This window comes from Alternaria incomplexa (assembly GCF_024043165.1).
Source record: "Alternaria incomplexa strain BMP 0042 chromosome Unknown scaffold_6, whole genome shotgun sequence".
NCBI lineage: Eukaryota > Fungi > Ascomycota > Dothideomycetes > Pleosporales > Pleosporaceae > Alternaria > Alternaria incomplexa.
The window spans coordinates 1,200,684-1,224,027 of NW_026249855.1; the positions used below are offsets into that span (position 1 = coordinate 1,200,684).

The window sequence follows — 23,344 nt, forward strand, 5'->3', positions numbered from 1 at the left end:
AGGCATACCATGGAAGGAGATGTGCACCGGAAACCGCGCCAGTTCTTCCTTTTGCATCGCGTCAAGGTTACAGAACACCGTTTCGCTGAAGCTGGCCGGGCTAGGAGTAACGTCCGGTATCTCTTTGCCTCCCCTGAAAGAAACATGCTGCCTTCTGGTCCAAGACTTTGGCGAAGGATGAATAACGTGTATGAACTGATCGTACTGCGTCTCGTCACATGACAGATGCACTCTTGCGTTTCCACTCAGCGGAGATTCCCAGAAATGTAGGCTATATCTGTCTGTGCGTGTGAATCCCAGATTAGAGATCTCTTTCCCAACCTCCCAGCGCTCGTCGTAGTAAAAGTCGGCTAAGGATCGAAACACCGTGACGAGGTCGCTTCGCTTTGCCAGATCAAAGTCCTTGTCGAAGACAAAGTCTGCTAAGAACCTCTTGTGGACCAGCCCTTTACAATCGCTATAGGTGAGCTCGTCGATGCTGAAGCCGCGCCATTCGCCAAAGTTGAAGCGGTACGGGTCTTTGTTCTCAGGTACCTTCCGCCTATTCTGTTCCGTAGGGCGGAAGTTATATGCTCTCTGAGGATAGGTGTAGGGATCTCTCTGAAGTGACCGAACTTGCTTGCGTGGTTCCAGAAAAGATCTCATGACGCGGCAAACTTCGATGCGCTGTGTCATCTTTGGCTACTTTGGCAAGTGATGAGCCGACACCATAGAAGAGGTAGTGTGAAGAGATAGAGTTGTATCGCAAGGCAGCTGCCAAACTATTTTAGCCCTTAGATCTTAACGAGCAGGTACTTTTGCGCAGCGACGTACCTTGACTTGGTGGGAGTAAGGGACATTTGTGTAGAAGTAGCGAACGATCAACCGATGCCAGGAGATCTGAGATTATACCTGCGAAACGTGGACTAGAAGAGATAGCGTCAATAGCGTCACCCAAACCTTGACTACCAATCGCTCACGCTGATGAGGTCAACCAAGACTAAGAGATATCAGACCAACTCTTGAACGGGCTGAAAAGTCTTCAATGGTACTCTTGTTATCACTAGTCGCATTCCAGGCGATACATTGTTGGTTTACCTGATGAGAAGAAACCTTGGCTTTAACACATCCTTGGAGAACACCGTGGAAAGCATGTGATGATGATAGTTTACTCGGTAATGCGATCAAACGCGAAAGCCTTCCAAACCCCATCCGGTAGCCTGCCGTGTTTCCAATCGAATGTAGGTCCCCACTTACTACAACCAAAACCTAGCGGTGGAGGAATACCTTTGATCAGGTACTTTCCTCCAACCACCGGTGCTTCAACACCTTCATGCAGAGTCATGTGCATGGTTTCGCGATTTCCTTCATCCTCCAAGAGTCGCGGATCTTGCCAGTCTAGCTTGACGGATATCTTGCCTTCGTCAACTGCAGCGATAACGCCTCTCATCTCGAACCGAAGACCGGTTCCAATGACAGATTCGTCTTCGACCTCCTCGAAATGAGCATCGACTATGTCAACGCAGTACGTACTGCAAAGAGCGCCGGAGAAATGGAACGGAAGGCCCAGTATCTTTTCTGCCCAGCCCGGGCTTTTGCCCTCCTCATTCAACTCCATGGTGAGATATAGGAACTCTGATGCCACATAATTCCCATTAAGACCGGCGGGCAGAACAGTAAGATAGGTCTTCTTCTTCTCCGGGTCATCAATGTACAGGCGTTCAATTCGAATTGGCACCCCGAAGAAAGAGAGATTTATTGGATACGCCTCCCACCCCATCCCTTGTCCCGTATTTACGCTTTCAGGTCGTAGCGCCGCGAGAGGCTCCGCATCGAAAGTTACTTCCGGCTTTTTATGGGTCCAAACGGTTGCCTTGTAGGGCGCTTCCAACTCTATGAAATGGTCGAACGGTGTTTTCTCGCATGACAAGTACCATTGTAGATGGGGATTGAGATTCTTGGGATACTTAGCACACTCATACACCGATCCTTCAATCTCAACTCTCTTGAATCCTCGTTTGGCGAGCCCCTTAGCGAAGGACGGGTAAAGGTGAGCTGTATACCACTCATTGTTAAGGGAGCGCAGGGCGCTGATCAGGTCAGGACGACTTGCTAAATCGAACTTTGGACCAGTTATGAAATCGAGGAAGTAGGGGCCGCGCGGTCGATGATCGTAAGCCAACTCGTGAATAGTTTTGCCTTCCCATTGGGAGAAGTTGAACACATAACGTGTCTTGTTGTAAGGGCGTAAACGCCGGTTATCTGCAGTAGGTTTGAAGAAGTATGGCTTAACAAGGGTGGGAAAAGGCTTTTTATCTGAAGAATTGTATTTGCCGATGCGGCCGTGTTGGATGCGGCCCGACATACTGGCTTCCACGACCTTGGGAACCTAGATAGTACCTATAATAGGACTTGTTGGTCACAGGCTGGAGATACTTGCGGAGTGAGGGTCTTACTGCTTTGAAAACAAGTGGGAGTGTCTTGAGAAAAGAACGCAGTGATAGAAAGAGAGATGCGTAAATTGCGGATGATTCAGTCTGGTACATAAGTTTCATGTCTCGGTGGTTCTAACAAGCTAGGTTGTTTACGGTTAGCCAGCCCCTGGGATCGTCATGAACTGAAGAAGTATAGATCTATACGCAAAGGTCACAGCTTACTCTGGACACCACTGTCTTCTGCATGTTATGGAGTAGATGAGTACATCTCACATTCTTGAATCATCAAATAACACACATCTAACCCTCCAAAAACTTCGCAACAAACTGCGCAACCTCCCCCGGCCTCTCCACCATAGGCAAATGACCCGCCCCCTCCACAACCTTAAGCTCAACCCCACTCCCCAGCTTATCCGCCATGTTCTCCTTCATAGTCTTAGGCAGCACGCCATCCCCCGCACCCACCAAGAACGCACCTTTCCCCTTGTATCCAGCCATCTTCTCCCTAATATCATACTGATGCAGCGCCTTGACCGAGTCCCTAAACCCAGCCAACGAATTCGTCTTGACCATGTCCTTGACGCGCTGAATCTTCTTCGCTAGCTCCGCATCGTCGTAAGACTCCTTTACGAACCAGCGGCGCACTGTCACTTCTGCGAGTTCTTCGCCGACGATGGGTTCGCCGGATGAGGCGGTTAGACCTTCTTTCTCGGCGACGGCGACGCGGCCGTTCCAGGCGTTGGCGTTGGAGGGGGGCGCGAAGGCGTTGGTATCGCAGCCTATGAATGCGGTGATGCGGTCTGGGTAGGATAGGCCTGCGTTGAGTGCTGTTGCGCCGCCGAGAGAGACGCCGACGATGGAGGCTTCCTTGACGCGAAGGGCGTCTAGGAGGGCGATTACGTCTTCGGTAAGCGTGTGTACTGTGATGGGCGATGTGGTATCCGATGGAAGTGTGTTGCGGCCACGGGTGCTGTAGCGGAGGATGCGATACTTGTTGTTTGTGGCTTTTGTGAACCCGGCTACGAAGTCGTCCCAGATGCCGTAGTCGACAAGTATACTGTTTGAAAGCACGAGAAGAGGCGCATTGGGATCGCTGGAGCCTTCGACGCGGTACGGCAGTTGCACGCCATCTTTTGTTGTGACGAAGCTCTCGATTACTGGTCGCTTCTCTGGTGTCGTGTGTGCTGGGTATGTCTTGACCATGCCTTCTGAACTCTCTGCTGGTACTGTGTCTTTGCTCGCCAGACTTTGGAGGTCGCGCTGTGCAGCACCAAAGGTGTAATAGAGATCGTACACCCTCCTCTTCCTGTCTTGTACGACATCCTTGTAGATCTTGTCGCACCACTCCGTCGTAGTAGCAGCCTTGAACTCGGGTCCTCCGAGCCCATTCTGCGGTGCGTACTCGTGCAGCGCGAGGTACTCTTTCTCGGTCTTGTGTCCGCTCTCTAGATCTAGGTATGATGTTACGAATCTCCTTGTCCTCCTCCAGCCGGGCACCTTTTGCAGAAGAGGTACATGCTCCTCATCGTACCACTTCTTCAGCTCCTCTTCCTTGTCTGCGCCCTCATGCAGCGCAAAGCTCACGGCAATCATGACGTTCTTCTCCCCCTCGTTTTCAACTTTCTGCAGATCCTTGAAGTCTCCACCCTTCCACTCGCCGAGTAGATCGTAGGATCGCCTGTCGACGAATATCTGCTTCATAGTGTCGCGTTCTCGTTGCGACTGCACCGGTGCGCTACGGAGTTTCGTGTACGGCTCTCTCGTCAGCCACTCGAGCTCGTCGAAATCGTAGATGGCCATCCATTCCGGCTTATCTTTGGATCCAGACGCGCTTTCGAGATCCGTGGCGCGATAGCGGAAGCCATTGTTACAAAAGGGGAGGCGCAGACGATTGGGGCCGTGTTCGTTCTGGTACCTTGGAGGGAAAAGTGTCAGGTGGGATCGTGAAGTGGCCAGGATGCGACTGCGGAGGGGTCAACTTACCAATCGTGAAACTGTGCTTCAGGCAAGCCCTCCTTGGGCTGCATCGTCACGTACAAAATGCCTGGTGTTGATTTGGCTGACATTGTATCTGTTGTGTGGGTAGCTGTAACCTTCAGTGTAAGTGTCGCAAGTAGATGAGAGACGACTGGGTGGAAATGGAAGATTAAAAAACGATTAGATTCGATGGTTGCGACTATACTACTCCAATTATCTCGTGCAGGCCATGACGAAGTTGGGGAAAGAAGAGCTCCCCCGACGACATCTGCCGGCTGGCGTTAGTTCGGGCGACGGCGGTACCGCTGCCCCTCATTCTTCCGAGGCTGAACACAGACCCGCCGCTACCACGCGTGTACGCTACGCTTCGGGACGTGGAGGACCATCGATGCATGCAGTGCTCACCCACATCAGAAATCATGCTAGCATGCTGAAGATGAAGTTTTTGTATTGCTAATTCTCTTGATGCTATCCACGTATCCTCTATGCCCAAGTATTGTGTATCGGTCTAGTCGTACCAGATAGCATTCATACCAAAACCCTTCTCACCAATCTCCAGCCGTGCAACTCTCGCTAGAAACTCATCCTGCCATCTATATATCTCCACGCCACCCTTCTCATCATCTGTCAGCGCTAACCACTCATCGGACCAAGGACACGGCGATACCGCATTCGAATGGCCGCCAGACGTCGGTGTAGGATTGAGGCAGATTTGTCGCTCAATGGCGCCTGAGGGAGCGATCTTGAATGCGGCAATGTAACCAGTAAGGGAGAAGGAGTTGGATCGAGAGGTTGCGAAGAGGTAGTTTGAGGATTTCGTGAGGAAGCAAACGTCGGAACGGTACATTGTGGTTGCATTGGGGATACCTGAACGTAATAGTTAGTGACTGGGATAGCCGGGAGTAGGAGGTCGACTTACCAGGTGGGATCAATGGGTACGTCTTGTGGGTATAGACAGGCAGTTTGGTCTGCGGATCGATCACGTACTCGCACAACCGATTCCCTCCCTCCATCAAGGCATACAGATAGTTGCCTGAGGGATGCATCTCTACCCATCTTGGATGGTCTTTCGGCGCGGGAGCCTCAGTGAAGCCTACAGTCTCCAGCCTTCCTTCGTCATCTACCTTCTTGTGGCACCAGACCCGATTTGCCCACATATCCGCGCTGTAGAGGTAGGTCTCTGAGGGATCGAAAACCATGCCGTGGATGGCAGTCTTGTCGCAGTACTCGAAGTTCTGGATATTCTCTTTGATGTGACCTTCGGGGTTGACTGAGAAGATGTTGCCGTAGCCAGCATAGTCGTAGAAAGGGTTGCAGTATACGGCATACGGAGGCTTCTGGGCGGGAAGGAGGAAGATCGCACGCGTCTTGGTGTCGGCATCATTTGCTTTGGCTGTGGAACTTGTCAGTATCAGCAACCTGCGTTGATGTTGCGTCGCTTACGATGTCCGCCCATTGGAAAGCTTCCTGTGTGTACAATCTCACTCGGGCTCTTGACCTCGTGCGAGCTCCATTTCTTCATAGAAGCACCGTAGATGTTCTTTCTCTTGTGCTGTTATCCTAGTCATCAGCAATCGTTGGTCGCATCGAGATCCAGAAATTGCGCGCATACGTCGAAAGCCATCCAGCTTATAGGCTCATCCTCTGGGATCTCCGTCTTCTTCACCAACTCCAGCTTCAATGTTTCATCATCAAATGTGACTGTGATGATCACACCTGGCGGCGTCCAAGTGCCGATCATGAGGTGATGTTTGACCATGTTGGTGGTTGCTTCCTTGCACGGAACGTGTCTTTCGTGTAAACAAACAGCTCGCAGCAAAAGCTGTCACTCTGGGATGTATTCCGAGTCCTCCCTCCACTCTGCGATAATTCAGCCATCGCGTCGCGTCTCTAGACTTCCGGGGTCTGCGCCGAAGGCGGGGCATTAGTGCTGATGACGCTAAATTGCGAGGGAAAAAGGCCGGGTAAGACTTCTTCCACATCGGCTCCCTTTTAATTCGCCAACCCGCCCAGCGCGAGGCGGGGCAGCCGTCGCGACCTGGCGCAGCCTTCGGCACTGTAGCTCCTCGCGCTCATAGTACGCTTGAAAGCCGGTACAGCATGCCGCCAGACAGCTCTGACAAGGTCTCGCCTGATCCGCGGCTAGAGAGACGGCCATTGTCAACGGTATCGGTTCGGTTGGCTGCGGGCGGTAGAATTCAGTTACTATTTATTAAGCTCATGCCTCCCAGGCATGATGTCTATTCCGCATTACTTCCCTTCACCAGCCCCTTGATACCCTTTGTACCTTGATTCCCTATATTACTACACATCCAAAATGGACCCAAACACACAGACAGCGCCTGAGGTTCAGGAGAATGGCTCGCACCGCTTCGACCCTAACTTCACCGACGCCGTCATCAACGCTATTGGACCAAATGTGCCAGACCGGACGCGTTTTGTCATGGGCAAGCTGATTAGACATCTTCACGACTTCATCCGCGAGGTCGAGCTGACCAACGAGGAGTGGTTTGAGGGTGTGCGATTCGTAAACTCCATTGGCAAGACCACAACAGCCACCAGGAACGAGGCGCATCGTATTTCAGATGTCCTAGGTGTAGAATCGTAAGTCTTCGAGCCTTGAGCAAGTCCAAACGTCATACTGACTTGTAGCCAGATTGGTCGACGAGATCGCACACAAGCACATCAACGAGTCTGGCGAGACACCCACCTCCTCCACAATCCTCGGCCCCTTCTGGTCACCACACTCGCCATTCCGCGACCTCGGCGATACCATCATCCGAAACCCGCATCCCGATGGCCAAACCACTCTCATGCACGGTGTAGTCATGGACCTCGACACCAAGAAGGGCATCCCCAACGCCGTCATCGACATCTGGCAAGCGAGCGCAAACGGAAAGTACGACTTCCAAGATCCCGAGAACCAGGAGCCCAACAACCTGCGCGGAAAGTTCACCACAAACGAGAAGGGCGAGTACTGGTACTACTGTTACAAGCCAACAGCGTACTCGCTGCCTACCGATGGTATGTTATCTTCTGAAGATATCTTATGAACACAACTAACACACAACAGGCGCCGCTGGCCAACTCTTCAAGACTCTCGACCGCCACCCCTTCCGTCCCGCACACATTCATCTCATGGTTTCAGCCGAGAACTACAAGCCGCTCATTACACAATTATACCCCCGCGACGACCGATGGGTCACGAACGACACTGTCTTTGCCGTCAAGGACGACCTTCTGCTAGACTTTGAGCCTAGCAAGGACCCCAAGGCGAAGCTCGACTTGACATACAATGTCACACTCGCGCCAGCGGGTAAGAAGACAACTAGATTGGAAGGTATTCCCAGGTTACCGAATGTCTTTGATGAGCAGAGCAGGTTGTAGATTAGTTCGTCTTTTGTGGTGTTGAACATGTACATATTTGTTATAGTTGGATCTACGGAAAACTACGCATGAATGAAGCTTTGATCGAATGATCTTTCAAAAACCTGATTTACTCACTCTTATCTGAACAACTAGCATTGCTCACCAGTGCCATGCCTTGCTATTCCGTATACCGGAAAGTATATCCGTGATAGTCCCTGCATATGCACAATAGTGATATATAATCTCCCTCTTTCCTTGCTTCCTCGCATCCAATGTTCCTCCGCCCATACCTAGCAACCGTCCGCCCTCAGACTCGACTCATCCCACCCACCATCCACTTACGACCCTTCAGCTCTACAACTACATTCAAGATGCGCGTCCCCTACGCCCCAAGCGAGCCTCCAAATGAAGAAGCCCGCCCAGTCTACGAGCGCATCGCCGAGCGACGAAAGCCGCGCCCCCTCATCCCACTCGATCTGGCGCTCCTACATAACCCCGCGGTAGCAGACGGCTGGAACTCATTCATCGGCGCAATCCGCACGCAAACCAGCTTACCAGCCAATTTGAAAGAACTAGCAATAAGCCGCATCGCAGTGCTGAACCACGCAGTCCACGAGTGGGATGTACATGCCGCTCTGGCACTGAAAGCAGGAGTGTCCAAAGAAGTACTTCAGACTATCTTTGATTTACCTGTTACAAAACATGGGATGGTGGAGAGAGAGGGGCTGTTGGGGTTCAGCAAGGAGGAGTATGCAGTTATGGTTTATACGGATCAGATGACTGTTGGTGTGCAGGTTGAAGACATGGTTGCGGAGATGGTCAAGGGCGTGTTGGAGGATACCATGGTTGTGGAGTTGACGGCGACGGTTGCGGCGTATAATGCCGTGAGCAGGTTTTTGGTCGCACTGGATGTGGGCGAGTGTAATGACAGGGCGATGAAGTGTGTCAAGGATCTTTGAGGGCTTGTTGGTGGTGTAGAGGCTTGTTGATAGATGGGAAGGGAGAGCGGAATTACGCCGCTTCCCTCTTCCCCGGACCCTGGTCCTCCGCAATCCATCAGTTAGGAAGGTGCCTCGGTCCATCAGCCGTCGCAAACCGAAGTTCCAAGACGGTATTGTCAAACATCTCACCACTTTTCTTGACGAGATTCTTTCAACTTCCCAATTTCCAGTTCAGATCATAACCAAAATGGCCTCTCTAGCCCCCCGCCTCTTCACACGTAGCATCCGGCAAACACGCGTCCCCTGCGCCGCCATCCTCTCCACCACCACAGCCCGCCACGCATCGACCAAGCACCCCAAAACCTTCACACCCCCCTCGCAATCCGACCTCGACGAGCTCCGCGACTCGGTCCGCGACTTCGCCCAACGCGAGATCCCTGAAGACGTCGCCGCGCGCACGGATAAACAAAATGAGTTCCCAAACGAAATGTGGCAGAAGTTCGGCGAAGCGGGTTTCCTAGGCATAACCGCAGATGAGGAGTTCGGCGGACTGGCAATGGGCTACCAAGCCCACTGTGTCGTCATGGAGGAGCTGTCGCGGGCGAGCGGCAGCATAGGACTGAGTTACGCGGCACACAGCCAGTTGTGCGTGAACCAGTTGATGTTGAACGGGAATGCGGAGCAGAAGAAGAAGTACCTGCCTGGTTTGATCAGTGGAGAGAAGATTGGTGGGCTGGCTATGAGCGAGCACAGTGCTGGGAGCGATGTCGTTAGTATGAAGAGTACCGCGAAGGAGGTGGATGGTGGGTATCTGCTTAATGGCACCAAGATGTGGATTACAAACGTACGTTCTCTTGCGGCGTCTACATACGAGGCTGTCAGAAGGAAGAAGGTGTACTAACAAGACACCTACAGGGCCCAGACGCACACGTAATAGTCGTCTACGCCAAAACCGAACCCAACGCCGCCTCCAAAGGCATCACAGCCTTCATTCTCGAGACCTCCACCCCCGGCTTCAGCGTCGCGAACAAACTAGACAAACTGGGTATGCGCGGCTCCAACACCGGCGAACTCGTTTTCGAAAACGTCTTTGTCCCCAAGGAAAACGTGTTGGGAGAGATCAACCGCGGCGTACGCGTCTTGATGGAGGGCCTGGATCTCGAGCGCCTTGTACTCTCAGCGGGGCCGCTGGGTCTCATGCAGGCGTCGCTTGATAACGTCCTTCCTTATACACATCAGCGGAAGCAGTTCGGTACACCGATCGCGCACAATCAGCTTGTGCAGGGGAAGCTGGCGGATATGTACACGAAATACCGGGCTAGTCAGGCGTTCACATACAGTGTTGCCCGCGCTGTGGATGAGTCGCATGCTAGTCCAGATATCAAGACACAGGACTGCGCAGGAGCGATTCTGTATGCGGCAGAGAGGGCGAGTGAGGTCGCGGCTGATGCCGTGCAGTTGATGGGCGGTATGGGATACATGAATGAGGTTCCCGTTGGGAGGATACTGAGGGATGCTAAGTTATATGAGATTGGTGCTGGCACGAGTGAGGTGAGGAGAATGGTTATTGGACGGGCCTTCAACAAGGAGTGGAAGCAGGAGATGTAAGTTCAAAAGAATCATGAGGTGATGTGCATAAGAAACAAAAGTTAAATACCCGTTATGAATTGTGTATAGAGATGCAAAACATGCCCACCTTCATGACATAACATGGTATCCGCCAGATACGACCACAAGTCAAACATGCTATCTGAGGTTGGCGTCGTTGAAATCCGTATATAACCCAAAGTCTCCTTCTTCCTTCTCGATTGTGCCAGACAACTCAAACCAGTCCTGATCCATCATACCGCTCCTCATCCGGCCCAACCTCATATTGAGGCTGATCCTCAGCCTTCAGCGATGTTGGGTCGATGTACCGACAAGTAAGCGCAAACCGCAGCTTACCCGAGTGCTCAACAGCGTGTTCATAATACTTCTGTACATTTGCGCCGTGCATGATAACAATATCGCCATGACCGAGCTGCATGGTCAACGCATCTCTCGCATTGCCTCGGTTGTTGAGCTTCAACTGCTTGGGTATCTGCTTCCTCCTCGCATTATACGCCTTGGAGTCTGATATCTTGAGCGCGTCGAGAGCAGGTTGAAGTGCAAGACGAGCTTCATAGTGTTCGCATCCAGGTATTGGGGCAGCGTCATCGTACAGACCAGCGACAGAGGATACGCCGTGGTAGTGGCGGGCTTTCATGCGGATCCGCATTGTGCCTGGTGCGCCCAAACTTAACGTTGCGATAGTTGGACCGAGGCCAAATTCGCCGTCATCGTGGTAGTTGATCTTTTGTTCTTCGAAGTATCCTAATGCGAGAACTTCATTGAACTCCTTCTCTTGCCATTCTTGGGTGACCTCTTCCATGCTCTTGCCCGTCTCTTGGGTCAAGAGCAACTTGGCAGCCCAGTTCAGGCGACTGCGAGTGCTGGTTATCGGGCGAGCGGCTCCATCAAAGAAGCGAGATGCTGTCGCTGCGATGAACTTGTATGGCATGCCGTAGTTTACTGCAAAGTGGCGGCAGTAGTTTGGTCCTTTGAGCTGACCGTTCGGCATGGAGCGTCGCTGCAGTCCAATGTCCGTCTGTTGGAGCTCTTCAAACATGGCATCTGGTCCACCTTCTTCCTCAAGCACCGTCTTGTTGGCGATCATGTGTGTGATGAAGCCATTGACTCCGGGTAAATCATAACGATTGATGCGATATCCATGTTCAAATGATACCTTCAATCCTAAAAGAGGTGTCATTGTATCCCTAGACAGCGTGTAGCTGCTAGTGACTGGCCATAATGGGTCGTGAAGCGATAACGCGGGGATGAGTGTGTGCGGAGGCGTCCTCGTGTACCGGCATGCTGCACTGGAACACTCCCAACTTGTCCAGTTCAGACGGGATGTGCAGCGTCCGCAACCAGGACAAACGATGCCAGACCAGAATGCGACGGATGTATTTTCGCCGGGAATAGAGTGTCCTGAAAGCTCAGCAGCGTTAGAGACCAGAGGGTAGTCGTGATCGTCGTTGTGCCAAGGAGTCTTCTGCTTGAGAAAGCGTGGGTCATATACCAAGGAGGCTTCTTTTTGCTCCTGCGCTGACGTGCTCGTCCCGGGTCCCGGTGTTGACATGAGAATCTTCCAAAAGGCGGCGCAAGTCGGTTGCAGACACATCCATCCGTTCAGGTATATCTGTTGAGACTTTACGTTGCAGCTTGCGCATATCTTCTCAACTGGGGGTGGCAGCGAGCCAAGCTCTACAACTTCCTGAGAATCCTTCTCCTTCCACCAGGACTCTTTCTTTGTGTTCAGCTTCTCAAAGCGATATCGCACAATCTTGCTGTTACCACTCTTCTCAGCCCAGATGTGGGTGGGCTTGAAATGATCCAAAACACAGTACTGATGCGGTGGCTTTGATGGGATGTTGGGGTTGTCGACTCCGGTGATGATGACGACTGGGTTGTAGTGAAGCATGCAGTTCCTCAAGCCTAGCGCAGCTGAGTCTTCAGATTGGTCTTTCTTTGACTTCATCTCACCGGAGTCAATGTCCTTCGCGAGACCACCACCTGCTCGTGAGATGACAACGTTAGTATCCATATAGTCGCGAGCATGCGCAACCTTGTCAAACATGAAGCCCCTCGCAAAACCGCCAGTTGAGTAGCAGGCGCTTTGGTATGCGCGATAGTAATGTAGCGTCTCGCAGATCTCTTGCCGTCCATCGGCCCAGACTTCTGGTTGTCCGTGCGGTTCTGGCTTGTTCGAACCTCTATTCTGCTGGGCAATGAGTCGCTCGGTGATATCATGGAGGTGTTTGTTGTCGGCTAGGTCGAATCCTTCACCGACGGGAGAGCCCACGAATTCATCGCAATCCGTTGTTGCTTCTGATTCCGCATACAGACTGGGCACCGGCCCAACGAGGTCAGCAAAGGGCGGTTTTGTCTGGTCGGCGGGATCGCCAGCTCGAAGCCAAGCCTCGACCTGCCCGCTGCGATCTCGATTGTTGGGGACAGAAAGAGCCACGGAACAGTCATGCTCTTCGTGCCCAGCTGCGCCACACCTTCCGCAGGTCGAACCCAAAGGCAGTATGGGCTGGGCTAAATATGAGTCTTGTTCAGGCACCTGGCCGTTCCCAAGCTCAACGTTCGACTTTTCATGTACAGCACTCGGATCATAGTGGCTAGCTGATTCGGGCGTAAGGTATGCGAAGCGACCGTCAACCTCCTTCGAAAGCATTGATGACGGTGTTTGCGCGTGATCGACAAAGTCTGGGACGTCGTGCATACTGTCCTCCGGCGTATTTGGTTCCCATGATTGCGATATGGGGGTCTGGCTTGAGAGGATTTCTTGCGAAGCAAATGGAGTTGCAAAATCTTGGCTCGATGCCGGTACGGGTTCCGGTATACGCTGAGCACATTGGCCTTGTCCGTCCAGCGGAAGAGAGGTCTGGGTGTTCTTGTAGGCGGAAATCTATTTGCAGATTAGCTTGATGACCGAAGGGTCGAAGGGTTGTACAAACCGGAGTTGATGGCAAAGAACGAGGCGGGGAAGATAGGTCACTACCGGAGCTTTCGTTGTCATATTTCTGGCTTGGCTGGCGTGTGAATGTGGTGACCGGGACTTTGAGACAGACTATCTTGGACCCTTTCTCCGGTGGCTGTAATGAGTTGTCGATGTTATTGGCAATCGTGTCCAAAGGTACCAGAACCTTAGCCTGAATCTGATCAGAAGTACCCCTTGCTGTAGCTGAAGCTTCCTTCGTAGATGATTTGGCCTTGGCCGAGGTCGCTTTCTTCTTCTTGTGGGCTGATGGCTGAAGCGGTGCATTGATATATCTTTCAGGAGGTTTCCTCACTCGTGTCGGGCGTTGGGAAGATGCGCTGCCATAGTTACCGAGATCTTTCTGGAGTTCAGCAGGCCCTGATTCGGGCGTGAGTTTGGGTTGCTTCGCTCCGGGTGCACCTTCCCAGTCGGAATCGCTGTCGTCAGACTTGCGCTTTGAGGATGCCATGAGAGACGGGTGAGTCGAGTAGTGGTTCACTGTTAAATGTGTGTTGGATATTCAGTAACGATAGCTGAAGCGACAAGAAAGACAAATTGAAGTCTAGAAACAACAGAGTGAGGTCAGGAGTGGCAGGTGGTGGGATCGCGTCATGCGGACAATAGAAATTCAATTCAGGTTCGTGCGACGATAGGAAGATAACCGTACTTGGAGTCACGGAAAACTCTGCTGAGTCGCTCTCACTTGAGCGGCGCAGTGAGAGTGGGCAAACGTTGGAGATGGTGACAGTGAAGACGGCTGCCAGCGCGGAGGCAGGGTCGAGGATGGCTCTTGCTGTACTACGTCGCGATAAGAGCGACTTCCAAGATGACAGCCAAACCTGGAGAGATTCGTCATGCTTGCGACTCCTGATCATACTCGGTCCCGAATTGCAACAATTCTTTTCTCGGTGTCTGGGTCGAGGAGGTGAGTCGCGTTTTGGTGGCTCCGAGCTAAGGCCGGCGTTAAGGAGAGGTTTGGCCGCTTCGAGGCGTGACCTCGGTACCCCAGCTTTCCCCACAGTTGGGGGCTGGCAGTAGCTGTCGGCTCCGACAAGACACGGCATCCGATGATGCTAACGTCATTCAGGAAGATGGGCGCATGCGTTAAAGCTCGAGTTCTGATTCCTTCTTTGCCTTCTCCCTGCATCGCCAATTGAAGCTTACTATAGGTGAGTTCCTGCATCCGTCCCAAGACTTCGCGCACAACTGACGTACGCGTAGATATCGCTCAACATGCCTTTCAATCCTCCTTCATGGGTGCCGCAGCTCCCCTTCGACCCGCCAGACTCGATTCCCATCTGCGACTTCATGCTCGATGAGCACTATGGCCGTCACCCGCTCGGCTACTCGAACGACCCCTTCACCTGCGGGTTGACCGGGAAGACATACTCGTGTTTGGATATGCGAGACCGCGTCGAGGCTCTCGCCCGAGGCTTATCAAAGGAGCTTGGCTTCAAACCTAACGAGGCGACTGAGTGGGACAAGGTCATCGCTGTCTTCTCCGTCAACACGGTAAGCATCTCCAGGCTGATGGATTTACGAGGATACTGACGTTGGCTAGATCGACACGCTTCCATTGGCATGGGCTACGCATCGTCTGGGTGGTATCCAATCGCCCGCCAATGCTGCGTACAGTGCCGCTGAACTCGAATACCAATTGAAGAACTCCGGCGCGAAAGCCCTCTTCACCTGCGTCCCCCTCTTAGACACTGCGCGACAGGCGGCGAAGAACAGCGGCATCCCCGAGAATCGCATATACATACTGGAGGTGCCCGAATCGTTTGCTGGCAAGAAAACACCAAAGGGGCTCAAGACGGTCGACGATCTCATCCGTGAGGGCGAGAAGCTTGACCGCCTGCCGAAGTTGGACTGGGAGAAAGGCGACGGAGCTCTGCGGACCGCGTTCCTTTGCTACTCTAGCGGTACTTCAGGACTACCGGTAAGGAGTGAACGTATTGCACGTACGCGCATATATATCCTAACGTATTATACAGAAAGGTGTCATGATATCGCACAGGAACGTCATCGCCAACACAAGTAAGTTTGTCCTCATATCGCATCAAACACTAGCTGACCACAAGCAGTGCAAATCACTACCTACGAGAAGCCGTACAGAGACACGATCATCAACGACGTACGAAATCAGTCTGACTACACCGAGATCGCCCTGGGCCTCTTGCCCATGTCGCACATCTATGGCCTGGTTGTCATCTGCCATGCGAACGTCTACCGTGGAGATGGTGTCGTAGTTCTCCCCAAGTTTGAGTTTGCGTCAACTCTGCAGGCCATCCAAGACTACAAGATCAACTCGTTGTTCTTGGTCCCACCGATCATTATCCTCATGACCAAGAACAAGCCCCTGCTCGATAAGTACGACCTCAGCTCCGTCTGGTCCATCTTCACCGGAGCTGCACCATTAGGACAAGAGACCGCAGAAGATCTATCCAAGATCTTCCCTTCATGGAAAATTCGACAAGGATATGGTCTCACAGAGACATGCACTGTCGTTTCCTCGTCTTCTCCTGATGATATCTGGTTCGGCTCCTCAGGTTCCCTGCTACCTAGCATCGAGTGCAAGATCGTTACTATTGAGGGTACCGAGATTACTGGCTACGACCAGCCTGGCGAGTTGCTAGTCAAGTCTCCTTCAGTCGTGTTGGGCTATCTTAACAACGACAAGGCCAACAAGGAAACGTTCCAAGATGGGTACATGCGCACCGGAGATGAGGCTGTATTCAAGAAGGGGGCAAATGGTCACGAACACGTCTTCATCGTTGATCGTATCAAGGAACTCATCAAGGTTCAGGTACGGTCTCTACTCCCTGTGAAAGAAATTCTAAGCTAACAACATCTTAGGGCCACCAAGTCGCACCTGCAGAACTCGAAGCACATCTCCTAACGCATCCTGCTGTAAACGACTGCGCCGTCATCCAAATCCCCAATGAGAAGACCGGAGAGGTACCGAAAGCTTTCGTCGTCAAATCACCGTCAGTCGGTCTGGAAGAGAACGATCGCGTCCTCGCTCGCGAGATTCAGAAGCATGTTGAAGAACACAAGGCGCGATACAAGTGGATTAGTGGTGGTATCGAATTCATCGACGAGATCCCGAAGTCGCCGTCTGGCAAGATTCTGCGACGGTTGTTGAGGGACAAAGAGAAGGAGAAGAGGAGGTTAGCAGGTAGCAAGCTTTAGGCACCTTTACTAGTGAGGGGCTGTTGTTGTTCTTGCGATGCCTGTTGTGAGTTGTTTCCGCGTCCCTGTCCGCGATATCAAATACTGTTATAAGTCAATATATTCGAGTTACCACAACCACCTATTCAACACCAGGCCAACATAACCTGATGCAGTGAGAATACTTACTAGTGTAAGCTCCAATGAAGGTTCGTTGCTCCTCGTATCAGGGTGCTTCTGTAGTAAGCTGATAGCTCCCCACCCGGCCAAGTGGGTATAGCTCCAGCGAGCTGCCCACATTCAACCCCCCCTTTTCGCCCTAGCGACTGCACATTTCCCAGCCCTCAAGTCGGTCAGTTTTGCTGCCAGCGCTCCCGGAACAACTACATAATTCTTATAATTCCTCTGTTTGCTATAAAACAGGGCTCGTTGGTGTAGTTGGTTATCACGTCAGTCTAACAAGGGGTCTCAAAAGCCACCAGTTAGGACACTGAAGGTCCGGAGTTCAAACCTCCGATGAGTCAAGAGGAGCTACAGTTACTGTAGTGCATACGTTTTTTGTTGCGGGGGAGGGCAGTGAATAGGCGTGGTCGGATCTGGACTTTTTTTTTGGTAGATTTCGAGTTGGCGAATGAAGACCCGTATTTCACTCCAAAATACCTAAATCGATGCTTCAGAGGGACACATCACGTTATTTCAGAATCCTGTCCATTCAATTTTGAAGGATGTGTTCGTTGGCAGGGGTGGGGACAAAAAGGCGAAACTTCGGCAAAAGAACTTCGAAAGTGCGATGCAGCGAGCCTTACGCAGCACAGCAACTTGTGCTATCTTGAAGGCCAAAGATAGTCGTAGCAGCCTGGGAGATACATTCAACGGGACTGACGAAATCTGTTACATGCATATAGTTGGCAAGACTACCTTTTGTGATGGGGACGTAACACGATTCACGTCTGTAGAATATGCAGCTTTCGCATCAATATATAATGTATGTTAGACAATTAGAAGCACCTTGAACAAGGGAAAAACTCAACAGGTCTAGAGCCTACGTTAACGTTGGGCCACCTACTTTGCATGTTTGTATCTTAATGTAGGCTCCACAGTGTTTATATTTTCCCTTGAACAAGGTGGATGCACGTATCATTCCATATGCATCGCTGAATTCGCATTGTAATACAATTCCCATGTTCAAAAAAACATTGGGTGTGTCTGACATACCCGAAACCAAAAAAAAAGCTTCAGTCTCCGCCAACACCCCACCACGCATACCACCACGTCTCCCTACACTACCCAGGGCCTCTACGGATCCAAAAAGAGAGGTCTTGCCCGGAATCGAACCGGGGTTGCCGGAAGACACTGATTTTGAGATCAGAATCCGGAGTGATAACCGCTACCTGGATGGTTATTAGCGGGGGCAAGTTGGTAAGTGAGGAAGAGGATCTACGCACACTACAAAACCGATTGTAAGCGAGTTGCTTGACTGATTGATGGTGCGATGGAAAATATTACGGTTTATAATGATAGTCACAGCAGTGCGACATGGACTTGGTGGTTTGCATGGTTGGGCCGTGGTGGGGCTGCGATGAGAATTTGCTGGAAAGTGGTGCGAGGACGCCGAAGTATGCCGGGATCGGGGGGCACAGCTTTGCTCGCATTACAACATCACATGCAGACTGATCGGGTATCATAGATAGCGGTAATGATTGTAGGATTCTTCACAAACTACCAACTTGGATCATTGCCCCTGAGGCTAACCCCTACTCATCCCCCACCAAGTAGCGAGTGAATATCGCCCAGGCTACACCTCCAACCAAGACAAAGTGGATATAGAACGCTCGTGCAAAGGAAAAACAAGCAAGGGAATAAAGGTCGCTCAAAGACCACATGGTAAAGGTAGCGAGAGGGGTATCAATGGTGCGCAGCAGCGAAAGCCGGCCGAGAGAAGAAACATTACAATAGGCGGTACGAGTGATAAGATGCGCGCGAGCACAACCGCTTTCTAGCCTTGCAGTCAGGCCCCTAGGGTTTGTTGAGCGAGTGGGTGAATACAAAAGGTGGGTCGAAGTAGAGTGACAGTAGGAAAGATGCAGAGGTACATGGGACCTCCGCACAATGACGTCGAGTCGTATGGGTCGTTGCCCTAGCAGTGAGAGAATAAGACGGTACAGGCGAAAGATGGAGATAGTCGAAAGACGAAAGGGCGACAGGCGGTGGAAGACATCCGAGCGACCGTAAAGCATGCCCGTCACACGTGAGCGAATCGTAAGTGCAGTGCGTTGTTTAGAAACCACGGAAAGGATCGTTAGCGTCGAAGTCGAAGAGACCGCCGCCTCGGTTCGACTGGTCGCGCGTGCTCGCGCTCCACTGGCTGCTGCCGCGTCGGCGACGGTGCTGCATGTGCGGTGCTCGTCCGCCGTAGCTGCTCAGCTGCTTGGGGTCGCCGAGAGCGTTGTCGATGAAGGCTTCCATGCGGACTGTGCCCATGGTGTCGAAGAAGTGTTGACGAGTCGATGTGCTGGCTTCTGAGGTTCGCGAACTCATGGCGCCGCTGTTGGGGTTGTAGACTGACGAAGGTACTGATGGTGGTACGCCGGCACTGTACATATCAGATGATACGTTGGAGTAGACCGATGGTACATGCTGGTGCGAGAAACTACGGAAGGGAACAGTTGGAGGAGGTGCGCTTGGTCCGGTGGAACTCCTCTTCCTGCCGTGCTGTGGTCCACGAGGAATAGTCGGAGGGCTGGCCGAGTCTGGCATAGCCGTTTCAAATCCAGCAAGAGATGGCAAGCTAGGCATTGGCTCATCCTGAGCTGCGTAACGAGCCATGACTGGGTTCGTCCTTCCCTTAGCGAGACGCACAGAGTCCTGAACACGACTACGGCGCAGTGTCGCACCTTGTTGACGTTGAAGTGTTTCGTCGACCGGCGGAGGTACCGGTGGCAAGGAAGTCAGATCTGGCATGGGTGCGCTCGAATGGGCGAGGAAAGAAAGGGCCGTCAGCCAAAGGTAATGCCTTTCGCGGGACGAGGTGGTGAATTTGAGCGCACGAGCGGGAGTAAGGATGAGGATAGAGCGGTTGAAGAGTGTCTCGTTCTTCGGGGCAGGACAGGTGTCGGCGACATCGAGAACAGACTGGATGACGACTAGTGGTATGTTAGTAGGTAGAAAGTGACATGAATACGAGAGACTTACGCTTGCGACCACTCTTACCCATCAACGCGGAACCAGTCGTTGGCTGTTTGCTACTCCACAAGATGGCTCTTTCATATGGAGAGATCCAGACCCAACGCTTGTGTCTCACACCATGGCTAGCCAAAGAAGCTTCCTCTGCTGCGCGACTGACATCTACCGGCGTGTCAGGGCCACCAAAGGTCTTCCTCTTGCGCACGTACTTCCACATGAACTCTCCGATCATGGCTGCAGCGATCGCATCGACGACACTAGTGTGCGAGACAGAAGTGTTAGTAGATCCATTAGCAGTGTAGCTTGTCGCTGCGGTTGCATTCGATAGTTGGTGTCGATGGCGGAAGCCACTTGCACTGGCAATGTCGCTCGGTAGTGGAGGAATTGAAGATGTGTCGGCAATGCTCGGAGTCGCAGGCAGTGTGGGTGATCTGCTGCGAGAGCGTGCGCCCTTGGAGACAGGAGCAGCAGATCGCACCTTGCGTAGGCTATCTTTACGCTGATGCTTCACGCCATATGGACGGCGACCAGCGTACGAGCCACTATTGCGAGGGGTTGGGCTTTGCGAACCTTCGCTCTTGCTCACTGGCTTGTTGCGGGAGCTGGATCGAGTGGGAACCGGGAAGGGTGGCTTGGGAATGTTGTGCGCTGCGGTTCCGCTGTGGATCATGGCAGATCGTCGGATGCTGGGCTGGCGGCCGATAGAGTTACGCTGTGCCTTGCCAACTCTAGAGGGTTTCTCCATCGAGCTACGCTTAGACGCTATAGATACACTGTTGACAGAATCCTCCGATGGCCTAGGCATGGGCGTTGATTCTTTATCTTCAGGAACAGGGGTAGGCGGGTTCACTGGCCGTCCGCTCTTTGCATTACGCGACGAAAGCATTGGGGTAGAGAACTGTGGGCTCCTATAGTCGTCGTCGCTCAGGTCCGCGTCGTCATCCTCTTCATCAGACGAAGGGCCGTCGAAACCGGCGAAAAGGCTGCTTGTTCGGAAGGGTCGGTTGAGCATGTCTGAATGAAGCTGGCGTGACAAAGGTCCGTTGTCGTTGTTTCCTGGGTAACGATTCTCAACCTTCTTCTCGGCAGCCTTCTCAAGACGGGTGATGAAGTCCTGGCGAGACGTGGCCTTGAGAGTTGAGTTCTCGGCATCGCTAGAATCCTTCTTAATTATCTTGACGTGATCTGCCTCAGGCGTTCCAGGCTTGGAGGTTATAGCAGAAGGAAGGAGATGCGCAGGAAGCTTCACAGCTCTTTGGTCAATCCTAATTGGCTCAGTCTGCATGGCAGTAGAAGTCATTGGAGCTACCAGGTCGCCGGTGGTTTGAGTCGAGACAGTCTTGGTTCCTGGAGGAAGGATAGGGGCCTTGGGAGACGAAGGAGCAGATGTAGGAGCATGGATAGCAATAGAAGGGATTGTTATCGGCGCTGGCGGTGGCGCTCTAGTAGGCTTTTCTGGTACTACTTCAGGCTCGATCGGTGAGTCTGTCTGCGTTGCCGTAGACACGAGCTGAGTTTGGTAGACTGGTGACAAGGGTGCTTTGTCTGATGGCTGAGGAATCCTAGGCGTAGGTGGCGGACTGAGAGGCTGTTCGATTGTCTGTACCGAGCTTGAGGTCGTTGTGCAGATTTCAGGGCTGGCTTGGACCGGCGGGCTGGAAGTCAAGGGTACTGAAACACGCTTCCGACTTTGGTTGGCCTCAACCTCAGCAGCAGTAGATGGGAAGTCGTTCGACTTGGTCTGGACAGATGGCTCAATAGTTTGCGACGTCGCTTCCACCATGACCAACTTGGCAGGTGATGGTGGAGGCGACGGTTGCACACCGGTATCGACATAGATTGGTCGTGTTGGCGGGAAGACGAGAGTAATATCGCGAGGCGTCAATGTTACTGACGATTGAACCGTTTCATATGACGACTTCCGCGGCTCGGTATCATCGGCAGCCATGACAGGGCTATCCCATGTAACTTGCTGGGTATCGCTGCTTAATCCTAGGATGCGCTTTGCTTTTTCGTCAGGTAACATCGACTGTCGCGACTCGCGAACTCTTCGAGCCCGCATTTCATTTTCAGGGAAGTCGTCCGAGTCAAGCTCCAGATCATCCAACTCTTCCTCTTCTTCATCGAATGTGAGCTCGTCTGCAAGACTAAGACCGTTGCCTCTGCCATATCCATCAGAGCTCATCAATGACATCCGGTAGCTGCGTCCAATGCTCCTGTAGCTGCTGTTGCTTCTGTTCCTGGAATGACGTCCAAGACGTGTGGATGACCTTCGCTGTGGCGATGAACGTACGCTTCCTGCGTCGCTCTCCGGTATACCAGTGTCCTTGCTCGGGTCTTCTGCCTCACTTTCGACACCAGCCTCCTCATTGGCAGCTTCTTCCTGGATAGCGATCTCGTCCAAAAGCATCCTCAAGCGGGTCTCTGACACATGAACACGTCGCTCCAGAATTCGTTTTTCTCCCGCCCACTCTTCTTTTTCGCGAGCCCACATGTCGTGCACCTTGGTAGAGTCGTCATCTTGGCTTCTTGTCCTCTTTTCTGCTGCAGCTAGTTTCTCTCGCAAGTCGGCATTGGTCTCCTTGAACTTGTCTCTTTCACCTGCAATCTCTTCTAATGCAGCAAGTGTTTCGGTCTCGAAGTGCTGGAGCTGGCGTTTGACGGCTTTGCTTTCCTTGTTGGACGAGGAAAGCTGTTTGGCAAGGGCGTCATTTTCGGATCGCGCGGTGTCTAGGTTTGTCTCCAGATCATCGATGAACCTGTGTTTCGAATCAAGTTCCCGGCGGAGATTCAAGATCTCCGAGACTAGATTGGCATGCAAGGTTGGAGTAAAGCGGCGCGGATCCAGAACTGAGATACTCTCGTCGTTCGCAGCATCGTCCCAACTGGAACTGTTGTCGTGTGGAAGTGGAGGTGGTGAACTGGGAACATCGCTTCCTGGTGTTTCGTGTGTTGAGGTTCTTCGGGATAAGGAACTGTATGGAGTTCCAGCGGGGGTGGGAAGCGGGTGGTTGGTCAGGAAGGTTTCCTGGTCGGAAAAGTAGTCGGTAGCCATGTCGGGCGTATTGTCTAGGCCAGGAAAGTATATTATGTAGTAGGGTGTTCAGAACCACAACGAAGTGGTGCTGTAGGTACGTATAGCTTAACACATGCCTGCAATAGGGTCAGAATATGTCAATGACGTGTCTCCTGTTGCCGTAGCCAGGCGTGTCTTTGTGGAGTCTCTGTCGACGCGCTTCCACAACTGATTGTTGTAACGATGGCGATTGTGTCGACCACCAATAGACCTGGCAATGGTTCACGTACCGGTCGAGTCGTTCGTACTGCGATCGGGTATTGAATGCTAGTTACGCAGGATAGCAGGAGTTGTCCTCAAGGATAGTGGATAGCGTCGGGTCGGATTACGTGGGGTAGATATATCGACGGTACGGCAGCGTTCGGATGGTCTCGATACTGCAGTAGGAGGTCAGTACCAAATGGCTTCCAATCAAAGAGTCCTGTCGTAACGAATAGGTCCAGTCACGAATCAATGGCGCGTACTTACGGTTCAAAGGAATGACGTGACAATGGTGAAAGTCGATAGATAGAGAAACGTGCTCAACTCATTCCATACATACGATGCAAATGAGATGAAGAAAGCGACTAATGGCGCGTGCTAAAACACTTTTGATGGTAAGAAAAGAACTGTCAAGCAACGGGCAGCGGGCCCTACGAGAATGATA

The 23,344-nt window shown here is 52.3% G+C and overlaps 9 protein-coding genes and 1 non-coding gene across 10 annotated transcripts; 5 read left to right on the forward strand and 5 right to left on the reverse strand.

Moving 5' to 3' along the window:
- Nucleotides 1–1,147: 1,147 nt before the first annotated feature.
- Nucleotides 1,148–2,344, reverse strand: J4E90_004966 (uncharacterized protein; the record flags this gene model as incomplete). The annotated part of the gene is made up of 1 exon (XM_051434525.1): nucleotides 1,148–2,344. The coding sequence occupies one exon, from the start codon at nucleotides 2,342–2,344 to the stop codon at nucleotides 1,148–1,150; it is 1,197 nt and encodes a 398-aa protein (XP_051291781.1).
- A 370-nt stretch (nucleotides 2,345–2,714) lies between these two features.
- Nucleotides 2,715–4,480, reverse strand: J4E90_004967 (uncharacterized protein; the record flags this gene model as incomplete). Its single annotated transcript, XM_051434526.1, has 2 exons — nucleotides 2,715–4,329; nucleotides 4,398–4,480. 2 exons carry the CDS (start codon nucleotides 4,478–4,480, stop codon nucleotides 2,715–2,717), a joined length of 1,698 nt encoding a protein of 565 aa, XP_051291782.1.
- A 419-nt stretch (nucleotides 4,481–4,899) lies between these two features.
- J4E90_004968 (uncharacterized protein) lies at nucleotides 4,900–6,132 on the reverse strand (the record flags this gene model as incomplete). The annotated part of the gene is made up of 4 exons (XM_051434527.1): nucleotides 4,900–5,258; nucleotides 5,311–5,784; nucleotides 5,835–5,943; nucleotides 6,004–6,132. 4 exons carry the CDS (start codon nucleotides 6,130–6,132, stop codon nucleotides 4,900–4,902), a joined length of 1,071 nt encoding a protein of 356 aa, XP_051291783.1.
- Nucleotides 6,133–6,708: 576 nt separating this feature from the next.
- Nucleotides 6,709–7,778, forward strand: J4E90_004969 (uncharacterized protein; the record flags this gene model as incomplete). Its single annotated transcript, XM_051434528.1, has 3 exons — nucleotides 6,709–6,995; nucleotides 7,048–7,415; nucleotides 7,465–7,778. 3 exons carry the CDS (start codon nucleotides 6,709–6,711, stop codon nucleotides 7,776–7,778), a joined length of 969 nt encoding a protein of 322 aa, XP_051291784.1.
- A 353-nt stretch (nucleotides 7,779–8,131) lies between these two features.
- J4E90_004970 (uncharacterized protein) lies at nucleotides 8,132–8,719 on the forward strand (the record flags this gene model as incomplete). The annotated part of the gene is made up of 1 exon (XM_051434529.1): nucleotides 8,132–8,719. One exon carries the CDS (start codon nucleotides 8,132–8,134, stop codon nucleotides 8,717–8,719), a length of 588 nt encoding a protein of 195 aa, XP_051291785.1.
- Nucleotides 8,720–8,948: 229 nt separating this feature from the next.
- J4E90_004971 (uncharacterized protein) lies at nucleotides 8,949–10,309 on the forward strand (the record flags this gene model as incomplete). The annotated part of the gene is made up of 2 exons (XM_051434530.1): nucleotides 8,949–9,545; nucleotides 9,617–10,309. The coding sequence occupies 2 exons, from the start codon at nucleotides 8,949–8,951 to the stop codon at nucleotides 10,307–10,309; spliced, it is 1,290 nt and encodes a 429-aa protein (XP_051291786.1).
- Nucleotides 10,310–10,523: 214 nt separating this feature from the next.
- Nucleotides 10,524–13,737, reverse strand: J4E90_004972 (uncharacterized protein; the record flags this gene model as incomplete). The annotated part of the gene is made up of 2 exons (XM_051434531.1): nucleotides 10,524–13,196; nucleotides 13,342–13,737. 2 exons carry the CDS (start codon nucleotides 13,735–13,737, stop codon nucleotides 10,524–10,526), a joined length of 3,069 nt encoding a protein of 1,022 aa, XP_051291787.1.
- A 764-nt stretch (nucleotides 13,738–14,501) lies between these two features.
- J4E90_004973 (uncharacterized protein) lies at nucleotides 14,502–16,460 on the forward strand (the record flags this gene model as incomplete). The annotated part of the gene is made up of 5 exons (XM_051434532.1): nucleotides 14,502–14,780; nucleotides 14,830–15,207; nucleotides 15,263–15,305; nucleotides 15,353–16,074; nucleotides 16,125–16,460. The coding sequence occupies 5 exons, from the start codon at nucleotides 14,502–14,504 to the stop codon at nucleotides 16,458–16,460; spliced, it is 1,758 nt and encodes a 585-aa protein (XP_051291788.1).
- Nucleotides 16,461–16,862: 402 nt separating this feature from the next.
- J4E90_004974 lies at nucleotides 16,863–16,963 on the forward strand. Its single transcript has one exon. It is a non-coding gene; the product is annotated as a tRNA-Val (tRNA).
- A 1,753-nt stretch (nucleotides 16,964–18,716) lies between these two features.
- On the reverse strand, nucleotides 18,717–22,677 carry J4E90_004975 (uncharacterized protein; the record flags this gene model as incomplete). The annotated part of the gene is made up of 2 exons (XM_051434533.1): nucleotides 18,717–19,582; nucleotides 19,632–22,677. 2 exons carry the CDS (start codon nucleotides 22,675–22,677, stop codon nucleotides 18,717–18,719), a joined length of 3,912 nt encoding a protein of 1,303 aa, XP_051291789.1.
- Between the last annotated feature and the right edge of the window lie 667 nt (nucleotides 22,678–23,344).